This window comes from Nerophis lumbriciformis, linkage group LG24, assembly GCF_033978685.3.
Source record: "Nerophis lumbriciformis linkage group LG24, RoL_Nlum_v2.1, whole genome shotgun sequence".
In the NCBI taxonomy this organism is placed as follows: Eukaryota; Metazoa; Chordata; class Actinopteri; order Syngnathiformes; family Syngnathidae; genus Nerophis; species Nerophis lumbriciformis.
This window is the reverse complement of record NC_084571.2, coordinates 38447968-38475201: the sequence shown is the minus strand read 5'-3', so window position 1 is coordinate 38475201 and position 27234 is coordinate 38447968. Positions and strand designations below refer to the sequence as shown.

General features: G+C 39.9%; 1 protein-coding gene across 1 annotated transcript; it reads left to right on the top strand.

Moving 5' to 3' along the window:
- Positions 1–1487: 1487 nt before the first annotated feature.
- LOC133620507 (desumoylating isopeptidase 1-like) lies at positions 1488–19449 on the top strand. Its single transcript, XM_061982073.2, has 6 exons — positions 1488–1804; positions 1988–2009; positions 4823–4892; positions 13280–13389; positions 16423–16545; positions 19210–19449. Exons 1-6 carry the CDS (start codon positions 1714–1716, stop codon positions 19298–19300), a joined length of 507 nt encoding a protein of 168 aa, XP_061838057.1. The 5' UTR covers positions 1488–1713; the 3' UTR covers positions 19301–19449.
- Positions 19450–27234: the final 7785 nt, after the last annotated feature.

The following is a 27234-nucleotide window of genomic DNA, read 5'->3' as shown; positions in this document are numbered from 1 at the left end:
AAGTTTCCACCATCCGAGATGGTTTGGGGTGCCATGTCATCTGCTGGTGTCGGTCCACTCTGTTTCCTGAGATCCAGGGTCAACGCAGCCGTCTACCAGCAAGTTTTAGAGCACTTCATGCTTCCTGCTGCTGACCTGCTCTATGGAGATGGAGATTTCAAGTTCCAACAGGACTTGGCGCCTGCACACAGCGCAAAATCTACCCGTGCCTGGTTTACGGACCATGGTATTTCTGTTCTAAATTGGCCCGCCAACTCCCCTGACCTTAGCCCCATAGAAAATCTGTGGGGTATTGTGAAAAGGAAGATGCAGAATGCCAGACCCAAAAACGCAGAAGAGTTGAAGGCCACTATCAGAGCAACCTGGGCTCTCATAACACCTGAGCAGTGCCAGAAACTCATCGACTCCATGCCACGCCGCATTAACGCAGTAATTGAGGCAAAAGGAGCTCCAACCAAGTATTGAGTATTGTACATGCTCATATTTTTCATTTTCATACTTTTCAGTTGGCCAACATTTCTAAAAATCCCTTTTTTGTATTAGCCTTAAGTAATATTCTAATTTTGTGACACACGGAATTTTGGATTTTCATTTGTTGCCACTTCAAATCATCAAAATTGAATGAAATAAACATTTGAATGCATCAGTCTGTGTGCAATGAATAAATATAATGTACAAGTTACACCTTTTGAATGCAATTACTGAAATAAATCAAGTTTTTCAAAATATTCTAATTTACTGGCTTTTACCTGTATATGTATGTGTATATATATATATATATATATATATATATATATATATATATATATATATATATATATATATATATATATATATATATATATATATATGTGTGTATCTGTTTATATTTTTTATTTTATATCTGATTATTATTATTATTAATGTATTATTATTTCTTTTTTGTTTATTTAATTGATGTATTTGTAGATATTACTTTTTGTTTTGCTGTTTCTTTCTTTTTTTGGGGGGGGTAATGTGGGTGGTATGGTTGGGATACAAACAAAAAATATTTTGACATTTAGGACAGTCAACAGATATATGATGTATGTGAATATGATGTAATGGATAGGAATGTCTGATGCTGGATGTCAATAAAAAAAAAAAAAAAAAAAAGAGTAAATGTTGCATATTATAAATAAAAGTTTATAAAATAAAATTAAATACAATAAAAAATAAATAAAAACTAGGTCTAGTTTGATTGGACGCTTCTTCTTTTTCCTAGAAAGTACTTTTTGCTCATTACCGCCCCCCTTCCGCTTTGAAATGTAGCCTAAAACACTGTAAGCACACAGCGTCACCCAGTGGTCACCTACAGTTCACAACAGCCACCTTTGCGTCATTTAACGTCATGTATTTTGTAGTGCGAACATTTCCGTGTTTAATCAACATTTCCACTCTCTGCATGGAAAGAAAATTCACGCCAATGCCTAAATTGTCATGTCATTCTCCAGGAAACGTAAACACCGGAAATGTATGCTTTCCCTTCAAAATATACCTGAAATTGGCGTTATTGTTTCCGTGGCTTTTAATACGCCAATTGTTTTATTTTGAAAGCGCCAAAATGGGATGTAGGACTTTACGTAATGACATCATCTCTGAAGGCCCTCCTTGTTAGCTGTGACTCGAAGGTTTTTATTATTTTCCATCAGCTTCATCGGCTAAAGCAGAAACATTCAACACGGAGGCTACATTATGGAAAATAATCTCACACGATATAATGTGCAGTTGTATATTTATGATTTGTCAAGGGGAATGGCGCGCAACCTCAGTCCGATCATGCTGGGTAAGTACAGACCCCCCCGTGACGTCACCTTGTATCGTTCTCGAACAACTAAACACTGTTTATATTTATATTTCATATGTCATTAATCATATTACATGTGACGATCTGTATAAAACTAAAAGCTCTATGCGTTTGTTGTCATTTTTTTCCACATTAAATCAGCTTTTTTTCCCATTTTAACAGGAAAACAACTGGACGGTATATGGTATGTAGCACATTTGTATACATTTAAACCCCTAATTAATTCATAATAATGAAACAATATATATATTAGTCATTTTGAGTTAGCTAAACAGTGTGTTTAGAAGTTTACTGTAGCTTTCCATAACACATGTCGTTTAAATAGCCTCTGGTGGTGTGTATAATTTTGTTTTAGGAACTGAGAAATACACTTGGTGGTGTGTACAGTATAATTCTATTCTAAGAAATAAGGAATACATATTGTAATCATGTGTACAGTGTAAATATGTCCTATAGGAAATACACATGGTGGTGTGTACAGTATAATTATGTATTCTAGGAAATACAAAATGCACAGTGTAATTATGTCCTATAGGAAATATAAATGGTGGCGTGTCCAGTATAATTCTGTCCTATGTGAAATAAAAAAAAATACACCTGGTGGTGTCCATCCATCCATCCATCTTCTTCCGCTTATCCGAGGTCAAGTCGCGGGGGCAGCAGCCTAAGCAGGGAAGCCCAGACTTCCCTCTCCCCAGCCACTTCGTCCAGCTCTTCCTGTGGGACCCCGAGGCGTTCCCAGGCCAGCCGGGAGACATAGTCTTCCCAACGTGTCCTGGGTCTTCCCCGCGGCCTTCTACCGGTCGGACGTGCCCTAAACACCTCCCTAGGGAGGCGCTCGGGTGGCATCCTGACCAGATGCCCGAACCACCTCATCTGGCTCCTCTCGATGTGGAGGAGCAGTGGCTTTACTTTGAGCTCCCCCCGGATGGCAGAGCTTCTCACCCTATCTCTAAGGGAGAGCCCCGCCACCCAGCGGAGGAAACTCATTTCGGCCGCTTGTACCCGTGATCTTGTCCTTTCGGTCATAACCCAAAGCTCATGACCATAGGTGAGGATGGGAACGTAGATCGACCGGTAAATTTGAGAGCTTTGCCTTCCGGCTCAGCTCCTTCTTCACCACAACGGATCGATACAGCGTCCGCATTACTGAATACGCCGCACCGATCCGCCTGTCGATCTCACCATCCACTCTTCCCTCACTTGTGAACAAGACTCCGAGGTACTTGAACTCCTCCACTTGGGGCAAGATCTCCTCCCCAACCCGGAGATGGCACTCCACCCTTTTCCGGGCGAGAACCATGGACTCGGACTTGGAGGTGCTGATTCTCATCCCAGTCGCTTCACACTCGGCTGCGAACCGATCCAGCGAGAGCTGAAGATCCTGGCCAGATGAAGCCATCAGGACCACATCATCTGCAAAAAGCAGAGACCTAATCCTGCAGCCACCAAACTTGATCCCCTCAACGCCTTGACTGCGCCTAGAAATTCTGTCCATAAAAGTTATGAACAGAATCGGTGACAAAGGGCAGCCTTGGCGGAGTCCAATCCTCACTGGAAACGTGTCTACCGGCAATGCGGACCAAGCTCTGACACTGAGCATACAGGGAGCGGACTGCCACAATCAGACAGTCCGATACCCCATACTCCCTGAGCACTCCCCACAGGACTTCCCGAGGGACACGGTCGAATGCCTTCTCCAAGTCCACAAAACACATGTAGACTGGTTGGGCAAACTCCCATGCACCCTCAAGGACCCTGCCGAGAGTATAGAGCTGGTCCACAGTTCCACGACCAGGACGAAAACCACACTGTTCCTCCTGAATCCGAGGTTCGACTATCCGGCGTAGCCTCCTCTCCAGTACACCTGAATAGACCTTACCGGGAAGGCTGAGGAGTGTGATCCCACGATAGTTAGAACACACCCTCCGGTTCCCCTTCTTAAAGAGAGGAACCACCACCCCGGTCTGCCAATCCAGAGGTACCGCCCCCGATGTCCACGCGATGCTGCAGAGTCTTGTCAACCAAGACAGCCCCACAGCATCCAGAGCCTTAAGGAACTCCGGGCGGATCTCATCTACCCCTGGGGCCTTGCCACCGAGGAGCTTTTTAACTACCTCAGCAACCTCAGCCCCAGAAATAAGAGAGCCCACCACAGAGTCCCCAGGCACTGCTTCCTCATAGGAAGACGTGTTGGTGGGATTGAGGAGGTCTTCGAAGTATTCCCTCCACCGATCCACAACATCCGCAGTCGAGGTCAGCAGAACGCCATCCCCGCCATACACGGTGTTGATAGTGCACTGCTTCCCCTTCCTGAGGCGGCGGATGGTGGTCAAGAATCGCTTCGAAGCCGTCCGGAAGTCGTTTTCCATGGCTTCCCCGAACTCCTCCCATGTCCGAGTTTTTGCCTCTGCGACCGCTGAAGCCGCACACCGCTTGGCCTGTCGGTACCTGTTTGCTGCCTCAGGAGTCCTATGAGCCAAAAGAACCCGATAGGACTCCTTCTTCACCATGTATACACCTAGTGGTGTATACATGGTAATTATGTCCTAGGAAATAAGAAATACCATGGTGGTGTGTACATGATCATTTTGTCCTAGGAAATAATAAATACTCATGGTGGTGTGTACATGACAATTATGTCCTAGGAAATAAGAATTACACATGGTGGTGTGTACATGATAATTATGTCCGAGGAAATACGAAATACTCATGGTGGTGTGTACATGACAATTATGTCCTAGGAAATAATAAATACACATGGTGGTGTGTACAGTATGATTATGTCCTATGGGAAATAATTACACATGGTGTCCTAGGAAAAGGGAAATACTCGTGGTGGTGTGTACATGACAATTATGTCCTAGGAAATAAGAAATACACATGGTGGTGTGTACAGTATGATTATGTCCAATAGAAAATGAGAAATACACATTTTTACCATATTTTAATATGTTTCTAGCACTACAAAAATGAGTGTGTGCTTTTCCTCTGTAGGCACACAGCCATAGTGGCATACGGGGATGAGTTCTTTTTTGGAGGGGAAGGAATCTCCAGCTGTTCGCCTGTGAGTGTCTTCGAATTACTTACAAATATTTCCTTTTTTTTATTCTAAGGTTTGTGATGTTTTACTCAATTCAGCACCAAAGGGACTTTTTGACGACAGCAGTTAAATTCAATAAATTACCAGTGGAGTAGTACTTTGAGCAGTTAGATAATAAACACTACAGTGTGTGGAGGGGGGGCGTGGCCTGCGGGCCTGCAGCGAAGCGGGGTGTGCCAGGACCGGCTTCGAAATCAGCGACAGGTGCGTAGATGGCCCACCTGGGCCTGGTTATCTAATCGCCTGTCGCTCTGTTAAAAGGCAGCAGCCGGGAGGAGAGAGTTGTTGGAGGGGGAGGAAGAGAAAAAGGAATTGCTGAAAAGCCACAGAAGGACTTTCTTTGAAAAAATAAAACTTCATTGAACCTGAATCCTTATCGCTAGTGATGGGTTGATGAGGCGTCATGAAGCGTTTCGACACATTGCAAAACTGTATTGATACTGTGTCACTAAATACTGACATCTGCTGGACATTAAAAATCCCTACAGGCAACCTATGGACCGACTCAACTGACACTGATTTGATGCCCTAGTACAGGGGTCACCAACCTTTTTGAAACCAAAAACTACTTCTTGGGTACTGATTAATGCGAAGGGCTACCAGTTTGATACACACTTAAATAAATAAATATATTGTCATTTGTAAGTTACACGTAAGTGTGATTTAAACAAGAATAGCTAAATAAATACATGTATATATATAAAAAAATGGGTATTTCTGTCTGTCATTCCATCGTACATTTTTTTTTCCTTTTACGGAAGGTTTTTTGTAGAGAATAAATGATGAAAAAAACACTTAATTGAACGGTTTAAAAGAGGAGAAAACAAGAAAAAATTTAAAATAAAATTTAGAAACATAGTTTATCTTCAATTTCGACTCTTTATAATTCAAAATTCAACCGACAAAAAGAAGAGAAAAACTAGCTTATTTGAATCTTTTTGAAAAAATAAAAAAAATAATTTATGGAACATCATTAGTAATTTTTCCTGATTAAGATACATTTTAGAATTTTGATGACATGTTTTAAATTGGTTAAAATCCAATCTGCACTTTGTTAGAATATTTAACAAATTGGACCAAGCTATATTTTTAACAAAGACAAATCAGTATTTCTTCTAGATTTTCCAGAACAAAAATTTTAAAAGAAATTCAAAATACTTTGAAATAAGATTCAAATTTGATTCTACAGATTTTCTAGATTTGCCAGAATAATTTTTTTGAATTTTAATCATAGTAAGTTTGAAGAAATATTTCACAAATATTCTTCGTCGAAAAAACAGAAGCTAAAATATTTATTATTCTTTACAATAAAAAATAAATACATTTACTTGAACATTGATTTAAATTGTCAGGAAAGAAGAAGAAGAAATTTAAAAGGTAAAAAGGTATATTTGTTTAAAAATCCTAAAATCATTTTTAAGGTTGTATTTTTTCTCTAAAATTGTATTTCTAAAAGTAATAAGAAGCAAAGTAAAAAATAAATGAATTTATTTAAACGAGTGAAGACCCATCCATCCATCCATTTTCTACCGCTTATTCCAAGTGAAGACCAAGTCTTTAAAATATTTTCTTGGATTTTCAAATTCTATTTGAGTTTTGTCTCTTTTAGAATTAAAAATGTCGAGCAAAGTGAGAGCAGCTTGCTCTTAAATAAATACAATTTAAAAAATAGAGGCAGCTCACTGGTAAGTGCTGCTCTTTGAGCTATTTTTAGAACAGGCCAGCGGGCGACTGATCTGGTCCTTACGGGCTACCTGGTGACCGCGGGCACCGCGTTGGTGACCCCTGCCCTAGTATATACAATAATATAAACCAAGTCATTGTATTTCATTTAGGATTATTTCATATCTTCATTTAAAAATATATATATTTTTATCTTTTTTAGATACAGTCAATAAATAATGTGAACATGTATCATAACATGGAAATCTAAGAGAACGTGTTGTGGATGATTGTGGACTGGGAATTTTTTTAATTGGATTTTTTTACACATTTTTATAAAAAAAAAAAAAAAAAGTTTTTCCGACGTATTACATTTTAGACGATTTCTCTTCTTAGTTATTATTTCTCCGGCTGTAGAAAAGAGCCGCTCACAGGGCACAGAGGAGGCGTCAGTGCGACACAGTTGGCGTATCGGTCACGTGACCAAAACAGCTCATGATCGGTCACGTGACTTTCTAAAAGCGGTACGCGCACCGACACAGGGTTTCGCTCTATGAGCTCGACGCATGCGCCGATGCATCGGTGTTGCCGGACCCATCACTACTTATCGCATGTAAATGCTTGGTGGTCCGAAGAACCCACTGGAAGGCAACCTCCACAATTTGCCTCCCGGCTGCTGCCTTTTAACAGAGCGACAGGTGATTAGATAACCAGGCCCAGGAGGGCCATCTACGCACCTGTCGCTGATTTCAAAGCCGGTCCTGGCACACCCCGCTTCGCTGCAGGCCCGCAGGCCACGCCCCCCTCCACACAGTGCTACTATTGTTTTATTTAATATCAAAATTAATTTGTTATGCATTTTTTTTTATTGGCACTCTATTTACACTTTTTTTTAAATGTTTTGTTCCTGCATAGCACTTTGTCAACTGGGCTTACTTCGAATGTGTAAAATCAATAATTTTTTTTAAGTCAATTAAATAAAAAAACAACTTTTGAGTAGTTGATGTCCTGTAACTTAATAGTAGTTATTTTGCATGCATGTATGTAGAGTTTAAAAAATTCCAATAATAAAAACGAAAGGGGAAAAAATAAAGAGAGTGTTTTTGGTGCCAAAATTAAATATATAAAACCAATTAAACAAAATGTAAATGTGTTCCAATGCAACGTCGATTTACCAACTTAAAGGGGAACTGCACTTTTTTATTTATTTATTTATTTTATTATTTATTTTTTTTGCCTGTCATTCACAATCATTATAAAAGACATACATGCTGACGGATGGATTTTTCTTAATGCATTCTAAATATTAAGTAAACGTAAATAAAAGCCTGCTTACCTCGTAGCCAATGGAAGGTCCCCTATTCTGCCCATAAAATCCAATAAATAACCATCCAAAAAGCGCCAACAATACTTCATTTACATTTGGCGACTTGAATATTATTAGTGGTATTGTTATTATAAGCGCTAACATAGACAAACTATTCACAGCGGCGCCGTGATCACTTCCGTGTGTGTCCCTATGTTTAAATCATGGAGTGGTCTGCTGCTTCCTTGCTTCCCTGTAAGTTTATTGTAGATCAGAAACCATGCCTCTCACCTGGAAAGTAGATGGCTGTGGATGTAATCCGACAAGTTGGTACCCTTTGACAGCCGTTTAGGACCCCCCAACCGGCGAAAGCGACCTGAAGAGACGCTTGGTCCGTGTCCCCCTCCCCATCCCCCCCAGCAGTCGGCTTCCTAATGACAGCAGACATTGCACAGTAAGTGATGTTTTATTATGCTTGTGCTGCAGTGATGAAGAAAAAAAAAAGAAAAGCAAACGTTCTGATGCGCTTCTGAAATGACGTATGCTTAAAATGATCAAAATACGTAAATATTAAATAATATTATAATGTTACTACATTACTTATATACTTAAATCATGTGTATAAAACCCAAATGGAGATGTTTGGATGTTTTTTCAATCAATCAATGTTTATTTATATAGCCCTAAATCACAAGTGTCTCAAAGGGCTGCACAAGCCACAACGACATCCACGGTACAGAGCCCACATAAGGGCAAGGAAAAACTCACAACCCAGTGGGGCGTCGATGTAAATGACTATGAGAAACCTTGGAGAGGACCGCATATGTGGGTAAACCCCCCCCCCTCTAGGGGAGACTGCATACCATGGACGTCGAGTGGGTCTGACATAATAGTGTGAAAGTCCAGTCCATAGTGGATCTAACATAATATTGTGAGAGTCTAGTCCATAGTGGATCTAACATAATAGTGTGAGAGTCCAGTCCATAGAAGGATCTAACAATATTGTGAAAGTCCAGTCCATAGTGGATCTAACATAATAGTGAGAGTCCAGTCCATAGTGGATCTAACATAATAGTGAGAGTCTAGTCCATAGTGGATCTAACATAATAGTGTGAGAGTCCAGTCCATAGTGGATCCAACAATATTGTGAAAGTCCAGTCCATAGTGGATCTAACATAATAGTGAGAGTCTAGTCCATAGTGGATCTAACATAATAGTGTGAGAGTCCAGTCCATAGTGGATCTAACATAATAGTGAGAGTCCAGTCCATAGTGGATCTAACTTCATAGTGAGAGTCCAGTCCATAGTGGATCTAACATAATAGTGTGAGAGTCCAGTCCATAGTGGATCTAACATGATAGTGAGAGTCCAGTCCATAGTGGATCTAACATAATAGTGAGAGTCCAGTCCATTGTGGATCTAACATAATAGTGAGAGTCCAGTCCATAGTGGATCTAACATAATAGTGTGAGAGTCCTATCCATAGTGGATCTAACATAATAGTGAGAGTCCAGTCCATAGTGGGGCCAGCAGGAGACCACCTCGAGCGGAGACGGATCAGCAGCGCGGAGATGTCCCCAACCCATGCACAGGCGAGCGGTCCACCCCGGGTCCCGACTCTGGACAGCCAGCACTTCATCCATGGCCACCAGACCTCTGCCCCCCCCTCCACAAGGGAGAGGGGGGCAGAGGAGAAGGACTTTATCGGTAGAATTGAGGGGCTCCATTGTAAGCAGACTTTTAATTGCATTTATTTAATATTTAAAATGCTTTTTTTTTTAAAAACATCCATTGTCTCTTATATTGAATGTGAATGATAGGCAAAATTCCCCAAAAAGTGCAGTTCCCCTTTAACTGGTTCTTGAACCGGGTTTGTAAATAGCAGAAATTGTATATCGAAGCAACTTTTTTCCATAAGGAACAATACAAACACAAATAACGGGTTCCAGCATCAACAGATGTCCATATTTGATGAAAGGTTTGTACACTTTCAACACGATACAGAGCTATACAGTACTGTGCAGCAAACAAACAAACCAGGGGGTTGATGAATCAATGGCAGCCGCCCTGCCGACACACACACACTCACACACACTGTATTGCACTCAGTTGGAAATCACAAAACTCCCTCACTTTAGCAGCCAGGTTGCTACAACGATGAAGAATTAAACAAATAAAACCAACCTCCCAAGACGTGCACCTGGGGATAGGTTGATTGGCAACACTAAATTGGTCCCTAGTGTGTGAATGTGAGTGTAAATGTTGGGAGGCAGTATCAACAACGCTGTGGGTACTTGCTGAATGTTTCAAACACACATTGCTTGTCCACTTACAGTCGTGGTCAAAAGTTTACATACACTTGAAAATAACATAAGTCATGGCTGTCTTGAGTTTACCATCATTTCTACAACTCTTATTTGTTTGTGATGTCAAAAGTATACATACAGCAATGTTAATATTTGCTTACATGTCCCTTGGCAAGTTTACCTGCAATAAGGTGCTTTTGGTAGCCATCCACAAGCTTCTGCTTGAATTTTTGACCACTCCTCTTGACAAAATTGGTGCAGTTCAGCTCAATTTGTTGGTTTTCTGACATGTACTTGTTTCTTCAGCATTGTCCACATGTTTAAGTCAGGACTTTGGGAAGGCCATTCTAAAACCTTCATTCTAGCCTGATTAAGCCATTCCTTTACCACTTTTGACATGTGTTTGGGGTCATTGTCCTGTTGGAACACCCAACTGCGCCCAAGACCCAACCTCCGGGCTGATGATTTTAGCTTGTCCTGAAGAATTTGGAGGTAATCCTCCTTTTTCATTGTCTCGTTTACTCTCTGTAAAGCAGCAGTTCCATTGGCAGCAAAACAGGCCCAGAGCATAATACTACCACCACCATGCTTGACAGTAGGGATGCTGTTCCTGGGATTAAAGGCCTCACCTTTTCTCCTCCAGTTCTTGTTTGGACCACAAATGAGACTATTTGGTTCTTGTTTGGACCTCAAATGAGACTATGTAGTTCTTGTTTGGACCACAAATGAGACTACCGGTATGTAGTTCTTGTTTGGATCACACATGAGACTATGTAGTTCTTGTTTGGACCACAGATGAGACTATTTAGTTCTTGTTTGGACCACACATGAGACTATGTAGTTCTTGTTTGGACCACAAATGAGACTATTTAGTTCTTGTTTATTTAGTTCTTGTTTGGACCACAAATGAGACTGTTTAGTTTTTGGACCACACATGAGACTGTTTATTTCTTGTTTGGACCACAGATGAGACTGTTTAGTTCTTGTTTGGACCACAAATGAGACTATTTAGTTCTTGTTTGGACCACAGATTAGACTGTTTAGTTCTTGTTTGGACCACAGATGAGACTATTTAGTTCTTGTTTGGACCACAAATGAGACTGTTTAGTTCTTGTTTGGACCACAAATGAGACTATTTAGTTCTTGTTTGTATCACAAATGAGACTATGAAGTACTTGTTTGGACCACAAATGAGACTATTTAGTTCTTGTTTGGGCCACAAATGAGACTATTTAGTTCTTGTTTGGGCCACAAATGAGACTATGTAGTTCTTGTTTGGACCACAAATGAGACTATTTAGTTCTTGTTTGGACCACACATGAGACTATGTAGTTCTTGTTTGGCCCACAGATGAGACTAATTAGTTCTTCTTGTTTGAACCACACATGAGACTATGTAGTTCTTGTTTGGACCACAAATGAGACTGGTTAGTTCTTGTTTGGACCACAGATTAGACTGTTTAGTTCTTGTTTGGACCACAGATGAGACTATGTAGTTCTTGTTTGGACCACAAATGAGACTATTTAGTTCTTGTTTGGGCCACAAATGAGACTATTTAGTTCTTGTTTGGACCACAAATGAGACTGTTTAGTTCTTGTTTGGACCACAAATGAGACTATTTAGTTCTTGTTTGTATCACAAATGAGACTATTTAGTTCTTGTTTGGACCACAAATGAGACTATTTAGTTCTTGTTTGGGCCACAAATGAGACTATTTAGTTCTTGTTTGGGCCACAAATGAGACTATGTAGTTCTTGTTTGGACCACAAATGAGACTATTTAGTTCTTGTTTGGACCACACATGAGACTATGTAGTTCTTGTTTGGCCCACAGATGAGACTAATTAGTTCTTCTTGTTTGAACCACACATGAGACTATGTAGTTCTTGTTTGGACCACAAATGAGACTGGTTAGTTCTTGTTCGGACCACAAATGAGACTGGTTAGTTCTTGTTCGGACCACAAGTGAGACTGGTTAGTTCTTGTTCGGACAACAAATGAGACTATTTAGTTCTTGTTTGGACCACAGATGAGACTGTTTAGTTCTTGTTTGGACCACAAATGAGACTATGTAGTTCTTGTTTGGACCACAAATGAGACTATGTAGTTCTTGTTTGGACCACAAATGAGACTAGTTAGTTCTTGTTCGGACCACAAATGAGACTGTTTAGTTCTTGTTTGGACCACACATGAGACTGTTTAGTTCTTGTTTGGACCACAGATGAGACTGTTTAGTTCTTGTTTGGACCACAAATGAGACTATGAAGTTCTTGTTTGGACCACAAATGAGACCTATTTAGTTCTTGTTTGGGCCACAAATGAGACTGTTTAGTTCTTGTTTGGACCACAAATGTGACTGTTCAGTTCTTGTTTGGACCACAAATGAGACTGTTTAGTTCTTGTTTGGCCCACAGATGAGACTAATTAGTTCTTCTTGTTTGAACCACACATGAGACTATGTAGTTCTTGTTCGGACCACAAATGAGACTATGTAGTTCCTGTTTGAACCTCAAAAGGCCTCACCTTTTCTCCTCCACACATATTGCTGGGTATTGTGGCCAAACAACTCCATTTTTGTTTCATCTGACAAAGATAAGACCTGAAGGAAAGTTCTATGGTCAGATGAAACAAAAATGGAGTTGTTTGGCCACAAAACCCATCAATATATTAGGAGGAGAAAAGGTGAGGCCTTTAACAGCCTTCACATTATGCCCTTCACAAGTGTATGTCAACTTTTGACCACGACTGTATATTGAGCTAACAAAATGAGAAGAATGCTGTACAAAAGAACACTTAAAAGCAAGACATAGGCATTAGAAGGATACCCAATGACAGAACTGCTGTGCTGACATTAATGAGCACAGATATTGATCAGCCTGCCCACAATGCATGTGCTGCCTGGCACAAAATGGCACATTGATTGGATGAAATGTTCACACACTGAGACAAAGTTCGTACAACAAAGCATATTTTTGCAAAATGTTGGTGCAACATCAATATCGCACATTTGTAAGAAATCAGGTTGTTTCATATATAAAGTTGTTGACTTATTAAGGATGATTCTGGTGCACTTTCCAGGGTGGAACAATGCTGGGACCTCCAGACACAGTTGTGGAACTTGGCGAGACCGAAGTCTCGGAGGAGATCTTCATGGAATACCTCTCGTCTTTGGGAGAAAGCACTTACAGGTGTCCCTTCTACACTTTAATATTCACCTTTACAGTTGAGGGTGCTATTTCTTTTAGCATGATCGCAATCATTTTGGTGTTACACTTTCTCCCAGGGACAATAACGGCCTCAAAACTGTCTAGTGGAAACATGCTCAAACTATGTTGATGACAATGCTAGAACATATCAGCTCACACATGAATTAGTATACGTTTCTAAAGCTGTATATTTAACACATAACAGGTCAATAAAATGCAATTGGCATTGCTTAAAATTGGAAAAGAGCAAAAACAAGCGCCAGCGTCCTCTCCAACCACAGTCTGTGGAACGCTCTCCCTGACCACCTGAGGGCACCACAGACTGTGGATGCTTTTAAAAAAGGCTTATAAACCCTTCTTTTAAAAAAAGCCTTTTTTAGATGTATGCATACTAGTTCTAGCTATAAGGCTGTTATTTATTTTTATTATATTTTTATTATTATTATTTTTTAATAAACTAGCACTTTGAGGTTGTTTACTCAATGTAACGTGCTTTTTACAAATAAAATCTATTATTATTATTATTATTATGTATACAGCCAGGCTATTCAACTACATAATGAAGAGGGCCGCAGTTTCAAGAGCCCAAGGGCCCAGGGGCCGGACATGGAAATGTGGATCTTTCATCAGAAAGTGCCTCTGCAGGGGTCAATTCCTTTGATAGTGTTTACTTACTTACTTACTTTCTTACTTACTTACTTACTTACTTTCCAACCACAGCCTGCTCCGTCGCTCCCAGTCTGTGGAACGCTCTCCCTGACCACCTGAGGGCACCACAGACTGTGGATGTTTTTAAAAAAGGCTTAAAAACCCTTCTTTTTTTTAAAAAACTTTTTTTTTTAAGATATATGCATACTAGTTGTAGCTATTAGGCTGTTCTAGTTCTTATTTTTATTTATTTTTATTATCTTTTTTTTTAATACACTCTAGCACTTTGAAGTTGTTTACTCAATGTAACGTGCTTTTTACAAATAAAATCTATCATTATTATTATTATGTATACAGCCAGGCTATTCAACGACATAATGAAGAGGGCCACAGTTTCAAGAGCCCAAGGGCCCAGGGGCCGGACATGGAAATGTGGATCTTTCATCAGAAAGTGCCTCTGCAGGGGTCAATTCCTTTGATACTGTGTTTACTTACTTACTTACTTTCTTACTTACTTACTTACTTACTTACTTTCCAACCACAGCCTGCTCCGCCGCTCCCAGTCTGTGGAACGCTCTCCCTGACCACCTGAGGGCACCACAGACTGTGGATGTTTTTAAAAAAGGCTTAAAAACCCTTCTTTTTAAAAAAAACTTTTTTTTAAGATATATGCATACTAGTTCTAGCTATTAGGCTGTTCTAGTTCTTATTTTTATTTATTTTTATTATCTTTTTTTTTTTTAATACACTCTAGCACTTTGAAGTTGTTTACTCAATGTAACGTGCTTTTTACAAATAAAATCTATTATTATTATTATTATTATGTATACAGCCAGGCTATTCAACTACATAATGAAGAGGGCCGCAGTTTCAAGAGCCCAAGGGCCCAGGGGCCGGACATGGAAATGTGGATCTTTCATCAGAAAGTGCCTCTGCAGGGGTCAATTCCTTTGATACTGTGTTTACTTACTTACTTACTTTCTTACTTACTTACTTACTTACTTACTTTCTAACCACAGCCTGCTCCGCCGCTCCCAGTCTGTGGAACGCTCTCCCTGACCACCTGAGGGCACCACAGACTGTGGATGTTTTTAAAAAAGGCTTAAAAACCCTTCTTTTTTTTAAAAAACTTTTTTTTTTTAGATATATGCATACTAGTTGTAGCTATTAGGCTGTTCTAGTTCTTATTTTTATTTATTTTTATTATCTTTTTTTTTTTAATACACTCTAGCACTTTGAAGTTGTTTACTCAATGTAACGTGCTTTTTACAAATAAAATCTATTATTATTATTATTATTACGTATACAGCCAGGCTATTCAACTACATAATGAAGAGGGCCGCAGTTTCAAGAGCCCAAGGGCCCAGGGGCCGGACATGGAAATGTGGATCTTTCATCAGAAAGTGCCTCTGCAGGGGTCAATTCCTTTGATACCGTGTTTACTTACTTACTTACTTACTTACTTACTTTCCAACCACAGCCTGCTCCGCCGCTCCCAGTCTGTGGAACGCTCTCCCTGACCACCTGAGGGCACCACAGACTGTGGATGTTTTTAAAAAAGGCTTAAAAACCCCTTCTTTTTTTTAAAAACTTTTTTTTTAGATATATGCATACTAGTTCTAGCTATTAGGCTGTTCTAGTTTTTATTTTTATTTATTTTTATTATCTTTTTTTTTTTAATACACTGTAGCACTTTGAGGTTGTTTACTCAATGTAACGTGCTTTTTACAAATAAAATCTATTATTATTATTATTATGTATACAGCCAGGCTATTCAACTACATAATGAAGAGGGCCGCAGTTTCAAGAGCCCAAGGTCCCAGGGGCCGGACATGGAAATGTGGATCTTTCATCAGAAAGTGCCTCTGCAGGGGTCAATTCCTTTGATACTGTGTTTACTTACTTACTTACTTTCTTACTTACTTACTTACTTTCCAACCACAGCCTGCTCCGCCACTCCCAGTCTGTGGAACACTCTCCCTGACCACCTGAGGGCACCACAGACTGTGGATATTTTTTAAAAAGGCTTAAAAACCCTTCTTTTTAAAAAAGCCTTTTTTTTTTTTTTAGATGTATGCATACTTACTTGCAGAGTAAACACAACCGCTTTCACACAGCACTGTCAATACATTCATTACTCGTTTCCAGCGTGTGCAGCTACACAGATAGTTAACAGCATGAAGAAACGGAAGCGCCAGAAGTTTTGTTGAGGATTGATGTCCCTTTTTTTGCATTCTTTTCCTTCTTCAATTGAATTTCTTTACACTTCATTTAGGAAAGCGACTTAGTCATGTAGGACTCGTTTTGAAAGATGTAAAGAAAATTGTAGAGTATTTGGCACGGTCCTCATATCTTCCATTCTTTCAGAGGTGACAGGTATCGCCTGTTTGAGCACAACTGCAACACCTTCAGCAACGAGGTCGCTCAGTTCCTGACGGGAACGCCCATCCCCTCGTACATCACTGACCTCCCGTCTGAAATCCTCGCCACGTGAGTTTAATAACCCAGCCTGCATGCTAGCACTTCAACCGAAGAAAATGAGTATATTGTATTAGACTCAACAGGGTTATTTGTTTTTTCTGCTGGAATTGATTGCATTTACTGGAGACAAAGCAGCACATACACTATATTGCCAAAAGTATTTGCCCACCCATCCAAATGATGAGAATCAGGTGTCCTAATCACTTGGCCCGGCCACAGGTGTATAAATTCAAGCACTTAGGGATGGAGACTGTTTCTACAAACATTTGTGAAAGAATGGGCCGCTTTCAGTGATTTCCAGCGTGGAACTGTCATAGGATGCCACCTGTGCAACAAATCCAGTCCTCGCTCCTAAATATTCCAAAGTCAACTGTCGGCTTTATTATAAGAAAAGTGAAGAGTTTGGGAACAACAGCAACTCAGCCACCAAGTGGTAGACCACGTAAACTGACAGAGAGTGGGTCAGCGGATGCTGAAGCGCATAGTGCAAAGACTTTCTGCACAGTCAGTTGCTACAGAGCTCCAAACTTCACGTGACCTTCCAATTAGCCCACGTACAGTACGCAGAGAGCTTCACGGAATGGGTTTCCATGGCCGAGCAGCTGCATCTAAGTCATACATCACCCAAGTCCAATGCAAAGCGTGGGATGCGGTGGTGTAAAGCACGTCGCCACTGGACTCTAGAGCAGTGGAGACGCCTTCTCTGGACTGATGAATCACACTTTTCCATCTGGTAATCTGATGGACCAGTCTGGGTTTGGAGGTTGCCAGAGAACGCTACATTTCGGACTGCATTGTGCCGAGTGTGAAATTCGGTGGAGGAGGAATTATGGTGTGGGGTTGTTTTTCAGTAGTTGGGCTTGGCCTCTTAGTTCCAGTGAAAGGAACTTTGAATGCTCCAGGATACCAAAACATTTTGTACAATTCCATGCTCCCAACCTTGTGGGAACAGTTTGGAGCGGGCCCCTTCCTCTTCACACAAGTAAGGTCCATAAAGACATGGATGACAGAGTCTGGTGTGGATGAACTTGACTGGCCTGCACAGAGTCCTGACCTGAACCCGATAGAACACCTTTGGGATGAATTAGAACAGAGACTGAGAGCCAGGCCTTCAGTGTGTGACCTCACCAATGCGCTTTTGGAAGAATGGTGGACAATTCCTATAAACACACTCGGCAACCTTGTGGACAGCCTTCCCAGAAGAGTTGAAGCTGTAATAGCTGCAAAAGGTGTCATATTGAACCCTATGGGTTAGGAATGGGATGGCACTTCAAGTTCATATGTGAGTCAAGGCAGGTGGCCAAATACTTTTGGCAATATAGTGTATGTTAAAAAGTGTCAGAATCTATATCAGATGTATTTATTTATTTTAAAGTGATTCATTTATTAATAACACAACACTTTCCGGTATAGCTCGGTTGGTAGAGCGGCCGTGCCAGCAACTTGAGGGTTGCAGGTTCGATCCCCGCTTCTGCCATCCTAGTCACTGCCGTTGTGTCCTTGGGCAAGACACTTTACCCACCTGCTCCCAGTGCCACCCACACTGCTTTAAATGTAACTTAGATATTGGCTTTCACTATGTAAAGCGCTTTGAGTCACTTGAGAAAAAGCGCTATATAAATATAATTCACTTCACTTCACTTCCTGTGTCAATTTTAGCGGAAAAATAACTTTATGCACAAATAAATTCAGGTTATGAATTTTTCGGGCTTAACTGGGAACAGTGCATATATTTACTGGTCTAGAAGAAAGGGAAAGTCTACATTAATTACTAGAGATGTCCGATAATGGCTGTTTTGCCGATATCCGATATTCCGATATTGTCCAACTCTTAATTACCGATTCCGATATCAAGCGATACCGATATATACAGTGGTGGAATGAACACATTATTATGCCTCATTTTGTTGTGATGCCCCGCTGGATGCATTAAACAATGTAACAAGGTTTTTCAAAATAAATCAACTCAATTATGGAAAAAAAAATGTCAACATGGCACTGCCATATTTATTATTGAAGTCACAAAGTGCATTATTTTTTTTAACATGCCTCAAAACAGCAGCTTGGAATTTGGGACATGCTCTCCCTGAGAGAGCATGAGGAGGTTGAGGTAGGGGAATGTAGCGGGGGGTGTATATTGTAGCGTCCCGGAAGAGTTAGTGCTGCAAGGGGTTCTGGGTATTTGTTCTGCTGTGTTTATGTTGTGTTACGGTGCGGATGTTCTCCCGAAATGTGTTCGTCATTCTTGTTTGGTGTGGGTTCACAGTGTGGCGCATATTTGTAACAGTGTTAAACTTGTTTATACGGCCACCCTCAGTGTGACCTGTATGGCTTTTGACCAAGGCTTTTCACTTGTGTGTGTGAAAAGCCGTAGATATGTGACTAGGCCAGCACGCAAAGGCAGTGCCTTTTAAGGTTTATTGGCGCTCTGTACTTCTCCCTACGTCCGTGTACACAGCGGCGTTTTAAAAAGTCATACATTTTACTTTTTGAAACCGATACCGATAATTTTGAAACTGATACCGATAATTTACGATATTACTTTTTAAAGCATTTCTCGGCCGATAATATCGGACATCCCTATTAATTACCATGGCTGGAAATGCACCACAATTAGCCCAAATGCTATTTTTCCAATCGTTGTCCCTGATCCGATTTGCTTTTCACCTGCAGACCATTTGGCCAGATATTGCGGCCCATCTTGGACAACATCCACATCGCCCCCCCAGGAGGCAACGTCATCAACGGAGGGAGAAACCTCTAAACACACTCGGCTCAGTACCACTGGAGTCTCATCTCAACATCTTTAACTCCTACATTTGATGCCATACGTCTTGGGAAGATGAGACAACATTACGCCCTTTAACCACTATATATATATATATATATATATATATATATATATATATATATATATATATATATGTATATGTATGTATGTATGTATGTGTGTGTGGGGAAAAAAATCACAAGACTACTTCATCTCTACAGGCTTGTTTCATGAGGGGTTCCCTCAATCATCAGGAGATTTAAATGGAAGCATCACATACCATGCTTTATATAGGGCACAGAGTGGGTGGGTACAGGCTGGCGTAGGGGTGTGGTGATTGGCTCACCACAGGTAACACGCAAGGACATTAACACATCCGACACATATGTAGGATTAACCGAGGGAGAGTTTAAAACCAGATGGAACAATCACAAGGCTTCTTTCAGGAACCAAAACCTGCGAAATACCACAGAACTCAGCAAACACATTTGGGACCTCAAAGACAATAATGTTGAATATTCAATAACATGGCAAATTCTTGCATCCAGCACACCTTACAATAGTGGTAATAAAAGATGCAACCTATGCTTGAAAGAGAAACTGTTTATTATTTACCGTCCAGACCTGTCATCCCTCAACAAGCGCAGCGAAATTGTATCAGCATGCCGCCACAGACGGAAACACCTCCTAGGTAACACATGAGCCAATCACCACGCCCCTACGCCAGCCTGTACCCACCCACTCTGTGCCCTATATAAACCATGGTATGTGAATGCTTCCATTTAAATCTGATGATTGAGGGAACCCCTCATGAAACAGGCCTGTAGAGATGAAGTAGTCTTGTGATTTTTTTCCCACACATACATATATTGCGCTCTACTACGGTATCGAGCACTATTTTTTGGATAACCTTATTAAGACATATATATATATATATATATATATATATATATATATATATATATATATATATATATATATATATATATATATATATATATATATATATATATGTGTGGGAAAAAAAAATCACAAGACTATTTCATCTCTACAGGCCTGTTTCATGAGGGGTTCCCTCAATCATCAGGAGATTTTAATGGGAGCATTCACATACCATGGTTTATATAGGGCACAGAGTGGGTGGGTACAGGCTGGCGTAGGGGCGTGGTGATTGGCTCATGTGTTACCTAGGAGGTGTTTCCGTCTGTGGCGGCATGCTGATACAATTTCGCTGCGCTTGTTGAGGGATGACAGGTCTGGACGGTAGATAATAAACAGTTTCTCTTTCAAGCATAGGTTGCATCTTTTATTACCACTATTGTAAGGTGTGCTGGATGCAAGAATTTGCCATGTTATTGAATATTCAACATTATTGTCTTTGAGGTCCCAAATGTGTTTGCTGAGTTCTGTGGTATTCCGCAGGTTTTGGTTCCTTTTTTTTCCCCACACATACATATATTGCGCTCTACTACGGTATCGAGCACTATTTTTTGGATAACCTTATTAAGACATATATATATATATATATATATTTTTTTTTTGGATAACCTTATTAAGACATATATATATATATATATATATATATATATATATATATATATATATATATATATATATATATATATATATATATATATATATATATATATATATATATATATATATATATATATACATATATGTCTTAATAAGGTTATCCAAAAAATAGTGCTCGATACCGTAGTAGAGCGCAATATATGTATGTGTGGGAAAAAAATCACAAGACTATTTCATCTCTACAGGCCTGTTTCATGAGGGGGGGTACCCTCAATCATCAGGAGATTTTTTTTCCCTTTTTTTTTTTTCTTTTTCTCCTGATGATTGAGGGTACCCCCCCTCATGAAACAGGCCTGTAGAGATGAAATAGTCTTGTGATTTTTTTTCCCACACATACATATATATATATATATATATATATATATATATTTATTTAATCAAGTTGACATCTCCATTTACTTTCCTGCACAGTTGGTATTCATTCACTATAACAATGTTAGTTATTGTCTTTTTAGTTATCATACATTTACACTTGTTTGGAAAAAAATTTTGCACATTGGTGACTAAGCTAGTTTAGTTTTAATGAACAATTTAAGTACAAAAAATGAGTAACGTTATTCAAATCATAAGCTGTGAGACTCCACTGCTGACCACAATTAAACATATTTATTTCAGAGACACCTTTAATATATCTTTATTATTATCTAATTTATTGTTTTAGCAACAATACTCTGAACATCTTCTTCAATTCCCATCACGCATCCTTTTGCACTGTTGCATTCGTCGCCTTTCCCTTCATTTGTTTACAACGTCATTTACAGCATAGCATTTCTAATATTAGCTAGACACATCTGCTAAGGCTAGTTATTTAGGTTGAAATATCAAATAGGACTGACAACAACACCCGTGTGTTTGTCTCGGTGTGCGACTACACACACATCTGTGCCTTCATTCCTCTCTGCTTTGTCACTGCAGGACTTGACGTGAAGTCGGATATCTTCCATTCCTATTGCTCATGTGTAAAACAAACAAATACAAAACATCAGCGCTCTCTGCCTATAATCACCAGAGAGAAGTCTTGATTTCAGACATGTACAGGTAAAAGCCAGTAAATTAGAATATTTTGAAAAACTTGATTTATTTCAGTAATTGCATTCAAAAGGTGTAACTTGTACATTATATTTATTCATTGCACACAGACTGATGCATTCAAATGTTTATTTCATTTAATTTTGATGATTTGAAGTGGCAACAAATGAAAATCCAAAATTCCGTGTGTCACAAAATTAGAATATTACTTAAGGCTAATACAAAAAAGGGATTTTTAGAAATGTTGGCCAACTGAAAAGTATGAAAATGAAAAATATGAGCATGTACAATACTCAATACTTGTTTGGAGCTCCTTTTGCCTCAATTACTGCGTTAATGCGGCGTGGCATGGAGTCGATGAGTTTCTGGCACTGCTCAGGTGTTATGAGAGCCCAGGTTGCTCTGATAGTGGCCTTCAACTCTTCTGCGTTTTTGGGTCTGGCATTCTGCATCTTCCTTTTCACAATACCCCACAGATTTTCTATGGGGCTAAGGTCAGGGGAGTTGGCGGGCCAATTTAGAACAGAAATACCATGGTCCGTAAACCAGGCACGGGTAGATTTTGCGCTGTGTGCAGGCGCCAAGTCCTGTTGGAACTTGAAATCTCCATCTCCATAGAGCAGGTCAGCAGCAGGAAGCATGAAGTGCTCTAAAACTTGCTGGTAGACGGCTGCGTTGACCCTGGATCTCAGGAAACAGAGTGGACCGACACCAGCAGATGACATGGCACCCCAAACCATCACTGATGGTGGAAACTTTACACTAGACTTCAGGCAACGTGGATCCTGTGCCTTCCTGTCTTCCTCCAGACTCTGGGACCTCGATTTCCAAAGGAAATGCAAAATTTGCATGGTTGGGTGATGGTTTGGGGTGCCATGTCATCTGCTGGTGTCGGTCCACTCTGTTTCCTGAGATCCAGGGTCAACGCAGCCGTCTACCAGCAAGTTTTAGAGCACTTCATGCTTCCTGCTGCTGACCTGCTCTATGGAGATGGAGATTTCAAGTTCCAACAGGACTTGGCGCCTGCACACAGCGCAAAATCTACCCGTGCCTGGTTTACGGACCATGGTATTTCTGTTCTAAATTGGCCTGCCAACTCCCCTGACCTTAGCCCCATAGAAAATCTGTGGGGTATTGTGAAAAGGAAGATGCAGAATGCCAGACCCAAAAACGCAGAAGAGTTGAAGGCCACTATCAGAGCAACCTGGGCTCTCATAACACCTGAGCAGTGCCAGAAACTCATCGACTCCATGCCACGCCGCATTAACGCAGTAATTGAGGCAAAAGGAGCTCCAACCAAGTATTGAGTATTGTACATGCTCATATTTTTCATTTTCATACTTTTCAGTTGGCCAACATTTCTAAAAATCCCTTTTTTGTATTAGCCTTAAGTAATATTCTAATTTTGTGACACACGGAATTTTGGATTTTCATTTGTTGCCACTTCATATCATCAAAATTAAATGAAATAAACATTTGAATGCATCAGTCTGTGTGCAATGAATAAATATAATGTACAAGTTACACCTTTTGAATGCAATTACTGAAATAAATCAAGTTTTTCAAAATATTCTAATTTACTGGCTTTTACCTGTATGTACAGAACCCAAAAGCAGTGAAGTTGTCACGTTGTGTAAATGGTAAATAAAAAGAGAATACAACAAATCCTTTTCAACTTATATTCAATTGAATAGACTGCAAAGACAAGATATTTCATGTTCACACTGAGAAACTTCCATTTTTTTTTTGGCAAATAATCATGAACTTAGAATTTAATGGCAGCAACACATTGCAAAAAAGTCATTTTTACCACTGTGTTACATGGCCTTTCCTTTTTTAACAACACTCAGTAAAGGTTTGGGAACTGAGGAGACACATTTTTTGAAGTGGAATTCTGTCAGGTTCAAACACTGATGACATATATCAAACAAGACAAGAGGCAAAGAATTAAACAGAGACAGAATTCAATTTGGACTCAATATATTGAGGAGAGTCGCCGTCGACCTGTGACCTCTTACGGTGTCTCAGCACGCTCTGCACCAAAGATTGCACTCCTTCTTTATTTAACTTTCTCCCCCCCCCACCTGACCACAGCTGCTTCCAAAGGGAAGTGGGTTGTAAACAGCGTTGCCTTTGGTTACCGAACAATTCAAAAGGAGAGGTCGTAAAATAGTTCAAAAAGAGTTCCATATAAAGAGAGTTCGTCTGGAAATTGGGCAGATCTTGTCATCTCTCCGCTTTGAAGTCACAGTGGAGTTTTTACGAGCATTCTTCCTCTTGGTAGGCCTCAAAGACAAGCCCCTGTCCTTTTGCCTGGAACTAATTTCAACACAAAAGTTTTTTGTGATAACTTACAAACAATTATTCTAACAAATTATTTCCCATTCTTGCTTGATGTACAGCTTAAGTTAAGTTAAGTCATATTTTAGCCTTCACACATTTTCAATGTCTGGACTACAGGCAGGACCAGTCTAGTACCCGCACTCTTTTACTACGAAGCCACGCTGTTGGAACACGTGGCTTGGCATTGTTGTGCTGAAATAAGCAGGGGCGTCCATGATAACATTGCTTGGATGGCAACATATGTTGCTCCAAAAGCTGTATGTACCTTTTCAGCATTAATGGTGCCTTCACAGATGTGTAAGTTACCCATGTCTTGGGCACTAATACACCCCCATACCATCACACATGCTGCCTTTTACACTTTGCGCCTACAACAGTCCGGATGGTTCTTTTCCTCTTTGTTCCGGAGGACACGACGTCCATAGTTTCCAAAAACAATTTGAAATGTGGACTCGTCAGACCACAGAACTTTTTTTCCTATTTTAGATGAGCTCGGGCTCAGCGAAGTGTTTCCGGGTGTTGTTGATTAAATGGCTTTGGCTTTGCATAGTAGAGTTTTAACTTGCACTTACAGATGTAGCGACCAACTGTAGCTGCTGACAGTGGTTTTCTGAAGTGTTCCTGAGCCAATGTGGTGATATCCTTTACACACCGATGTCGCTTTTTGATGCAGTACCGCCTGAGGGATCCAAGATAGTTTCCGAAAACAATTTGAAATGTGGACTCGTCAGACCACAGAACTTTTTTCCTATTTTAGATGAGCTCGGGCTCAGCGAAACATTTCTGGGTGTTGTTGATAAAATGGCTTTGGCTTTGCATAGTAGAGTTTTAACTTGCACTTACAGATGTAGCGACCAACTGTAGTTACTGACAGTGGTTTTCTGAAGTCTTCCTGAGCCCATGTGGTGATATCCTTTACACGCCGATGTCGCTTTTTGATGCAGTACAGCCCGAGGGATCCAAGGTCACGGGCATTGCCGCTTACGTGCAGTGATTTCTCCAGATTCTCTGAACCTTTTGATGATATTACGGAGCATAGATGGTGAAATTTCTAAATTCCTTGCAATAGCTGGTTGAGAAATGTTGTTCTTAAACAATTTGCTCGGGCATTTGTTGACAAAGTGGTGACCCTCGCCCCCGTCCTTGTTTGTGAATGACTGAGCATTTTATACCCAATCATGGCACCCACCTGTTCCCCAATCAGCCTGTTCACCTGTGGGATGTTCCAAATAAGTCTTTGATGAGCATTCCTCAACTTTCTCCGTCTTTTTTGCCACTTGTGCCAGCTTTTTTTGAAACATGTTGCAGGCATCAAATTCCAAATGAGCTCATATTTTGCAAAACATAACAAAGTATCTTGTCTTTGCAGTCTATTCAATTGAATATAAGTTGAAAAGGATTTGTTGTATTCTCTTTTTATTGACCATTTACACAACGTGACAACTTGACTAGTTTAGTATTTAGGAGGAGGAGGCGAGGATGATGTCATTGTGTAAAGAAAGAAGGATTAGAGAAGCACATTAGAAAGTGATTCAACCAGCATGAACTACTCTACCTTGCATGCCGCCATCAATATTTAGCTTACTTTATTTATTTTTGTGCACTGAAATAACATCAAAACATCATTTAACAATAATCTAACCTCTTGGACTTGACCAGTGAAATGTATCAATGAACAAATCATCCTTTTTGTTTCCCCCCCAAATGTTGTTTCTGGCTTCCTAATATCCTTTTAAATGATTAGATATCATTCTGCCATGTTTGTGCAAATTGTTAATGTTGTTTGTGTAATTGTTTTTGTAACTTGACCAACACATAAAGCCATTGACTACAACTTTGTAAGAATCTCTGCTGTTTTTCTGAGCTCAACTTTCACCTCATTAAGTTTTATATACGCAGGACTGTTTTTATTTGATTTCATGCAAGAGCCAATTTAGTTTGCCTTTTTGCACGATGTTCAGTATATCAGAGTGTTCAACATGTGGCCCAGGGCCCTTTTGCAGCCCACAGCTAATTAACATTCTAAAAATACCTCTACTGGAAAAAAAAAATCCACATAAAAACCGAATAAAAGAGCAAACAGGTGTAATGTAATAAGAACATGTTGAACCACAAATGAGACTATTTAGTTCTTGTTTGGACCACAAATGAGACTGTTTAGTTCTTGTTTGGACCACAGATGAGACTATTTAGTTCTTGTTTGGACCACAAATGAGATTGTTTAGTTCTTGTTTGGACCACAAATGAGACTATTTAGTTTTTGTTTGGACCACAGATGTATGAGACTGTTTAGTTCTTATTTGGACTACAAACGTGACTGTTTAGTTCTTGTTTGGACCACAAATGAGACTGTTTAGCTCTTGTTTGGACCACAAATGTATGAGACTATTTAATTCTTGTTTGGACCACAAATATGACTATTTAGTTCTTGTTTGGACCACAAATGAGACTATTTAGTTCTTGTTTGGACCACAAATGAGACTATTTAGTTCTTGTTTGGACCACAAATGAGACTATTTAGTTCTTGATTGGACCACAAATGAGACGATGTAGTTCTTGTTTGGACCACAAATGAGACTATTTAGTTCTTGTTTGGACCACAGATGTATGAGACTGTTTAGTTCTTGTTTGGACTACAAACGTGACTGTTTGGTTCTTGTTTGGACCACAAATGTATGAGACTGTTTATTTCTTATTTGGACCACAAATGAGACTATGTAGTTCTTGTCTGGACCACAAATGAGACTGTTTAGTTCTTGGTTGGACCACAAATGAGACTGTTTAATTCTTGTTTGGACCACAAATGAGACTTTGTAGTTCTTGTTTGGACCACAAATGAGAATATTAAGTTCTTGTTTGGACCACAAATGAGACTGTTTAGTTCTTGTTTGGACCACAAATGAGAATATGTAGTTTTTGTTTGGACCACAGATGAGACTGTTTCGTTCTTGTTTGGACCA